General features: G+C 35.6%; 1 protein-coding gene and 1 non-coding gene across 2 annotated transcripts; both read right to left on the reverse strand.

Moving 5' to 3' along the window:
* Positions 1 to 813: 813 nt before the first annotated feature.
* Positions 814 to 2,238, reverse strand: LOC120077479 (defensin-like protein 2). The gene is made up of 2 exons (XM_039031361.1): positions 1,167 to 2,238; positions 814 to 1,081 (listed from the first exon to the last, which is right to left on the reverse strand). The coding sequence occupies exons 1-2, from the start codon at positions 1,228 to 1,230 to the stop codon at positions 918 to 920; spliced, it is 228 nt and encodes a 75-aa protein (XP_038887289.1). The 5' UTR covers positions 1,231 to 2,238; the 3' UTR covers positions 814 to 917.
* A 4,235-nt stretch (positions 2,239 to 6,473) lies between these two features.
* TRNAK-UUU lies at positions 6,474 to 6,546 on the reverse strand. Its single transcript has one exon. It is a non-coding gene; the product is annotated as a tRNA-Lys (tRNA).
* Positions 6,547 to 8,075: the final 1,529 nt, after the last annotated feature.

Here is an 8,075-nt window from a genome sequence, read left to right on the forward strand (position 1 = left end):
GCTAGCAATACTCTTCTATCATCCTCTTAAAATTTAGTAGTCAGGTAAAGACCTCTTTAAGTGCTTCCTTTGCCTTTGTTAGACGGAAGCTGATTGTTTCTAATGGCTTCAGTACAAAGTCTTTATATACTTTCCTGTCATCCCATAGGCAGCAGGCACTCATCTACGGCTGACTTGTACAAAAAAGAAAAGAAAAAAAAAACTTTGGAGTTGCCGCTGTCGGAGTAAAATTCCACATTTGGGAAATCTCAACATCCTGTCTTGACACAATGGATATATAGGATACAGATGCTGTGGTTCAATCACCATGTTTCCTTTGATATTTCATTTAATCAATGAAATTGTTCCTTATCCAATATATATATATTAGACACAATATAGTTAGGGGAATGGCTTTATGACATTACCTATATGAATGGTGTGGGTCTAGTTGATATTGTTCACCTCTAAATTTTAAGAATCTCTATTTCAGTTACTAATCTGTGCACCTCTGATCAATAGCCTTTTTCTAATGATAATTGGTTGATTGTCGGCATGCGAAGGCAAACACATTGTGAGTTTTCGAAACAGAAGTTTATAGGTGGATTACAGCACTAGGGAGGGTAAACAAGAATTATATTCATGGGGTCAAGATTATACATGCCATAATGTCAATGTTCAAGATAATTCACTAGGGTAACTTGTGTTGCTTGCATTTGGTGATTCTTGGGTTTATAAAATCAAGGGAACTTAATTATGAATTGAGAGAAAATGATTAAATGAGATGAAGCTATGGGTCAGTAAACATGTGCGTGCTTACTGCTTCCAGTTCTTAATGGAGTTGAGTAGCAGCAATCAACAGCTGATTTATTCAAAGATAGCATGTCAACTTTGGTCAATCCCAGATCCGATCACATTTACATAACATGGGGACAGATTCAGCAATGGACGGCACAAATACATAAACCATTGGAGCAATATCCGTTGTACCACATGTCGTTATCACAAGCTCCAACACATTCATTGTTTGAAGTACACTGTCCCCTGAACGACGGGCTCTGCTTGAAGCAAGTCTTTCCTTCCGTCTCCACCACCATCCATCCTGTAAGTAACAACACAACATAATTCTGTTAATCTCTATTTTCATTTCGTGAATAACCATGAAATAATGGCAGCAGATAGAGTACCAGAAGCAAGGGCTAGGAAGATGAACAACACAACTGTGAGTTTTCTCCATCCTTCTCCCGCCATGTCTTTCTCTTCTTAATCTTTCAGTTTAATTTCCTGCACTTTAACTCCAACGCCCACATCTAAGACTCAAACTCAATACCGCCTTTTATATGCTGTATGTGACATACCTCTTTTCCTTTCCTTTCCTTTCCTTTTAATGTTTCTTCAACCAATTAGAGTATTAATTTCTCTAGCTTTTTCCTATTATGATAGAATAATCATATGCATTTCTGTTACATACTCCAAGTGCAGAATGAAGCCTACCATTTTGGCCAAACAAAACTACTAAATCTGTTAGGGGAGTATCAATTTAAAATGAAATATTTCTTTCTATACTAAAGGCTATATTATTTGGATTTTCCTTATTTATTGATATTATTTTCCATACTTAATCTATTTTATCTTTACATTTTATGTATTTCTATTTACGTTCTCAATTTTTCTTTTCAACATGTGGAGTTGGAGGTAAACTAGTTGACCTATGCTCATATTGACATGTACTTAAATTATTTAGGTCTCGTTCAATAATCATTTGACTTTTAAAAATAGTGATTGTTTTATCCCATTTTTTTTTTCTACCATGTTTTTCAATTGTTTCCCCATTCCATTGGAGTTTCTATTAAATCATCAAGAGAAATATTTTATTCTTTGAAACAACATTTCCATCTTCATAATATGTTATTGTTGTTTAAAAGTGGGAGGATGTTATTGAAGTGTAGTAAGTAATCGCTTAGTAATTTTTAGTTTAAGTTTGTTTTCACAGGTTAATTGTATAGTATGGTTAGTTTACTTAGAAAGTTAGTCATCTATTAGAGGATGAGATCTATTGTATTGTATTGAGATATCTTTAAATAAAAACTCAACAAAATGAAAGTATCTTGAAGCGAAAAAGAGAGGAAGGAAAAAAAAAGAGAGAAAAAAAAGCAACAATAATGTAAATGAACATAACAAAAGTGCCAATAGAAGTGGGGTACAAGGAGGTAAATTTGGTTTAATATTTCATTTCTTGCCCTTGCAAACTCCAGCAGTTGTAACCATATATCCTTTGAAATAGGTTTATAATGCTGAGCCTGAGTCAGGAAATATAACATACATCAAAGAAAATATTCGGAGAACGCATTGTTAGAAGCTGGAACAAGCAACACTGACTTACAAGTTGTACGATCTTATGTCTCGAATATTAGTCTCTTTTCATTATATCAATGAAAAGGTTGACCATTTAAATTCTAAATAAAAAAACAACTAGCCAACTTTTGGAGAAACGCTCGTATGGCTTGCATATATTCTAAAAATGTTCTAAATAGATCTGGTGGAAAAGTTTAGTTATGAATGGATTCTTTTTCCTAAAGTTTATAGAATAAAGTCACTTACCTATCAAATAAATAAATAGCAAAGGTTCTATTTGATAACCATTTGATATATAGTTTTAGAAAATTAAGCTTATAAAACACGATTTCTACATATGATTTTGTTGTTTTCTTATCTACCTTCTATAAAAAGCCATCATGAGTTAGCTAGTGGTAAATAAGAGAACATCCCTTTTTTTAGATATAGAACATCTCCTTGATAAAGGGCTAAGAGGACATGGATTAAGTTTCATTGACACCCAAATGTTGTAGGACTAGACAGGTTGTCCCATGAGATAAGTCAATATCTACCTTCAATAAATGTTTTCAAAATCCAAGTCAAAATTGGAAACTAAAAGAATTAAGTCTCACTTGAAAATTATTTGATTTTAAAATTTGAATAGTAACCCATATATCATTCGTTGTTATGATGAAATGGGTGACAAAAGATCCTATCTATAGATAATCATTTAGTTTTTGAAAATTAAGTTTATCAACCCTATTTTCACTTATAATTTTTATTTTTTGTTATCCACTTTCTTACTTGATGTTATAAAAAAAACAAGCCAAGTTTTGGAAACTAAAAAGATAAAGTTGATTTTAAAATTTTTGTTTTTGTTTTTAAATTTGACTAAGTTTCAATTGTTTATGAAAAGGAAAAAAGCATAGAAACTATAACTAGAAAATTAGAAGGAAACAAACATAAATTTTAAAACCAGAAAACAAAAAAACGAAATTGTTATTAAATGGGGCATTCATTTTAAAAAGCTGCTTTTTGGTTACAAGGAGGTAGTTAAGAATTTAAATCTTTCCTTGAAAAAGATGAAAACTATGGTAAAGAAATTGGAAGAAGCAACGAGACCTAAATAATATAAGTACATGTCAATCTAAGCATAACTTAATTGGTTTAGGCATAGGATACACAATGTTGAGGATCTCATATTGGAAAGATGAAAATCTTTATAGGATACATGGATTACTCATCTCATCGTTAATTGGGTTTGAGACAAAACTTCATGTTTATCTAATATGGTATCAAAGTCCATGAAGCCTAAATGAATATTTGATCCAAATTTTGGATCTGACATAAGAATGGTGGACTTGAGCCCAAAGATGTACCATCTTAAGAAGGCATGTTGAGGATCATCCAATGAAAAGACGAAAAGACCTTACAATCTTTATTATACAGATGGATTATTTTTCTTATTATCAATTGATTTTAAGATGGAACACTGTGATTATTTAGGTCCCATTTGGTAACCATTTTGTTTTTGGGTTTTAGTTTTTGAAAAATAAGTTTATTTCCTCCTCATTTGTTACAATGATTTGCATCTTAATTAAGTACAATGGTTGATTTCTTAGCCAAATTTCAAAAATGAAAACAACGTTTTAAAAGCTATTTTTTTTAGTTTTCAAAATTTGGCTTAGTTTTTTAACTTGTTGGTAAAAAGTAGATAACAAAAGAAGAAATTTGGAGGTAGAAGTAGTGTCTATAGGCGTACTTTTAAAAAAACAAAATAGTTACCAAATAGGGTGTGAAACCCGGATCTCAATTTCCCCTACTTAAGCAGGTAATTAAGGAAATGAACTAAGTATGAGTTAAATCGTATGTTGAAGAGAAGGAAAATTCTAAGCGTTTGAATAGATTTTCTTTGAGTAGCTTTGAGTTGAGTCTTAACTAGTAAAAATTTGGCTAAGTATGAAGTAAAAAAGAAACCAAGCATTTGGTGTTAGGAAGAATTAATGCATAAGGCTCTAATGAGGTTAAGTTTGTAGAGGTTATAAGAGATTAAGCCTTGAAGTCAAGGACAACCATGCGTTGAGCTTGTGAGGTAAGGACACATGTGTTGGGATGATAAGAAGACTAGACAATGCGCGCGGACGATCGCGTAGCTGCTTGCAGTGCTAGACGATAGCGCTAAATGATGGGCTTGGGCACTAGACGATGGGCATTATGCTAGACGATGGGCATTGTGCTAGGCGATGGATGAAAGCGCTATGCGATGGGCTATGCGCTGAACAATGAGCGACGACGAGATCGTTAGATGATAAGCGACAACGAGAGATCACTAGACGATGGAGCTATGCGATGGGTGCAGGCACTAGACAATGAGCGACAGCGAGAGAGTTGGATGATGAGCGACAACGAGAGATTACTAGGCGATAAGCTGTACGATGAGCGCAAGAGCTACACAATGAGCTAGATGATAGGCCAAGCCATGATGGGCGCATAATGAAGTTTTTATGCATTGTTGAGGCTTGCGTTACGCAAGGCCTGTCTCTTATACACATCTAGATGTGTATAAGAGACAGGGCTAGGCGATGGCAAGACAAACCATGAGGCGTTGAGTTGAGACCTAGCTTGGTAGCGTTGATGATGTGCTATGTGCTAAGGTTGAGTTATGCACCAAAACATCCGAGGGCATGTGGGCGCATAGGACAAGGCTAGTAGCATGCGTTGGAAGAGTGTGATGGTCATAGTCCTAGTTAAACGCATGTGCCAAGGGTGAGCCAAGGGAGTGAAGAAGGTATGCGACCAAGCAAGGATTTGGACCAAGCAAGGACTTGCGATGCCTTGAGGTTAGTGTGGCATAAGTGATGCATTAATGAGAGAGCTATGGGCTGATGGATTCACCCGGACAAGTGGCTAAACTAAGAAGAGGTTGAGCTTGAGTTAGTAGGAGGTGGATAAATAGAGTTTTATGCAAGGAAGACTTATGTATGAGGAAGACAACTCAAACTTCATGCAAGTAGGTGAGTGGCATGGAAGTAGGTGAATGACAAGGAAGTAGGTGGTGTCAAAGCATGGCACAGTCACTCCAAAAGTTTCTAAATAGGAGGTGTCATGCATTGGAGGCCTCAAGAGATGATGAGGATCAGTTCCTAAAGCCTATAAATACCATCACAAGTTTTCTCTTCAGTTCATGACACAAATCATCTTCAAAGTATATTAGGAAGAGTGTTTGAGAGCAGATTTGGAGGAAGCTATGCGTTGATCATGAAGATTATGTTGAGAATGTCCTAGAACTCGCAGTTCGTGTTAAACATTCTATTTTATCAATAAAAACGACTTGTTAATTTTGCATCTTATTATGAAAATCCAATAAACGCATCCTTGGCTATAGTCTGAATGCTGTAACTTTATGTAGTGACATAAACAGGATCAAGTTGACAGTATATAACCTAAATGGTCTAATGAGTATATGGATGAAATTGGGTATCTCATCCTGGTAACACTATTGGATGTGGCTCACTCTGTAGTTGTTACATGAAGTTGTAAGGTGCTACAAACGATGTGATCCACAAATCATTCATGTTGAGACATGAGAGTGGGGGCATCCTATGCAATGAGTTTGCATATAGACTAGACCACGAAAATAGTCACTTTTCTTTATAACGATTGTTTATTGTTAATACTGACTATTTCATTTATTATATAACCTAGGTTAACTCGATCTTAATCTTGAGCTAGCTATGAACTCTTGTTTGTTCGGGATTATCCTTTGATCTGTAAATAGTGAGAGTAGTCCAACAGCACTGCCTAATAAACTTACCATTTTGGAGATAAAACCGGATGATAGCTGGGGACATAGCTTTGCAAGATGGAATTCACTCCTACCCTATTTAAGGTTAGTAGATAGATTTCTCTCTTAAGTACTAACTCCAGGTCTTGAACAATCGAGGTCCGCCTTCTCATGATAGAGAAAGGATTTGATTCATAGAGATTATAAATCATATCATATCAGGCTAGGGCCAATAGTAACCTTGTCTTTGCAATCTTCTGTAGAGGTTTAGCGGTGTTGTTGTCCCACAGACCTTATCATGAACTTCTTCAAGTCTCTTTGCTGCTTCTTCAACGCCAGTGATCTTTGAACGCTACTGCGCATCCTTTAAAAAGAGTCTCGCGTAAGGTAGGTTTGGGTGTAGCAGGACTTGAACCTGCGACCATTAGGTTAAAACCCCAATGCTCTACCAACTGAGCTATACACCCAAAAAAAGTCAAATAGGTGGTGGATGAGGATTGATGCAGAAAAGAAAAAGAGGGCGGCGCCCCGCTCTACAGGTGTATCAACACAGGACCTCTGCTTTCACTATTCCACAGGTTGTTTCGTCACTTACTACGCCCTTCCTCGTCTCTGGGAGTCATTCATTAGAGGATCAGTAAGAACTTAAGGAACAGGATGTAGTCACAGGGGCAAAACGATATTTTTGATTTAGCTGTGATTACGAACAACCTGTGAAGGATACTTACTGATTATGGTTATTAAGTGGACATAATATATCTACAGTGAGGGGAGTTCAACTATGGGCTATAATGGAGCATCCTATTAGTTAAAAAATGGGGGTTAGATCGGACTAATGAGTTTAGTCGATTAATCTCGAATCGTTGGAGTCCATGATCTGTAGGTTCGCGAGGTCCCCCTACTAGTTTGTAAATGGATAAGCTTTAGGGTAACTTGAGAAATTAATTTGAAATGTTCAAATTAAACGGAACAAGAGAATAAATATTTAAATATGATTTAAATATATAAAGATGATTATTGTGCAAAAAATAATTTAATATTTGATATTAAATTAATTAATTTTTTTAATTAATTTATAGAATTAATTTAAGAAAATAAATTTTTGAATTAAAATGGTTTTAAATCATTTTATGTTTTAAAAAGAAAATGGAAAATCATTTGCATGGTTGCACAAAATGGAAAATGATTTTTCTTCATTACCATCATCTTTATGCTCACACAAAAGGCATTATCTTCTCTACTTTGATTCTCCAAGCATGAGCTGCAAGCCATGCACTACATCTCTTTGCATGTTCATCTATTATATATAAAGAAGATTGGAGTTGTTGGAGAAGAAGAGATATAGAATTTGAGAGAATTTTTCTGAAGAAGAAGAAACTATTTTCTTCAGTCGGGCTGCTGTGAGCTTTTCTTGTTTCTTCACATCTTCAAGCTGTTCTTGAGTCCTACAACTCTACCTAAAGCTCCAAGAGCATAGTAGGGAAGGCATTGGGGTGGTTCACGTTGATATCAAGTGAAGACAGCAGCTGAACAAACGTTTTCTTGAAGAGTTCATCAAAGGTATGTTCTAAAAACCCACTTTTTAAGAAGAGCATGCTTTAGATTTTGCAAAAGTTAGTGAATTAGAATGCTTATGGTTCCTTGATACTTCTGCTACATGTTGTTTGACTCTTTTAGGGCATGCGTTAATAGCAAGACCATGCGTTGATCAAGTGGTTCCAAGAAGAGGAGATGTTGTCGGATAGAGAGGTCATGAAGTAGCATCACATTGGGACGAGGAGTTCTCTCAGACTACTCGTGCGTTTTGAGTGATTCCAAAGTCGCCTAAAAGCTATGAGAGTCTAGTTTTCAAGGCAAGTCTTCCGGAGAAAAAGCTCAAAGTAATTAGGCTGAAGAGTGAGGAAAAGACAGAAGGATCGAGCTATCGGGTAAGCTTGGGCCAGTCTTGATGATTTGAGGATTCCGACCAAACCACGAGGAGTTCTGAGTAGAGATT

The sequence above is a fragment of the Benincasa hispida genome, chromosome 5 (assembly GCF_009727055.1).
Source record: "Benincasa hispida cultivar B227 chromosome 5, ASM972705v1, whole genome shotgun sequence".
NCBI classification, from domain to species: Eukaryota; Viridiplantae; Streptophyta; class Magnoliopsida; order Cucurbitales; family Cucurbitaceae; genus Benincasa; species Benincasa hispida.

Coding starts and splice junctions, on each gene's coding strand:
- LOC120077479 (XM_039031361.1), bottom strand. CDS start 1,230: ATGGCGGGAGAAGGATGGAGAAAACTCACAGTTGTGTTGTTCATCTTC. Junction 1,082..1,166: donor CTTCCTAGCCCTTGCTTCTG/GTACTCTATCTG, acceptor TGTTACTTACAG/GATGGATGGTGGTGGAGACG.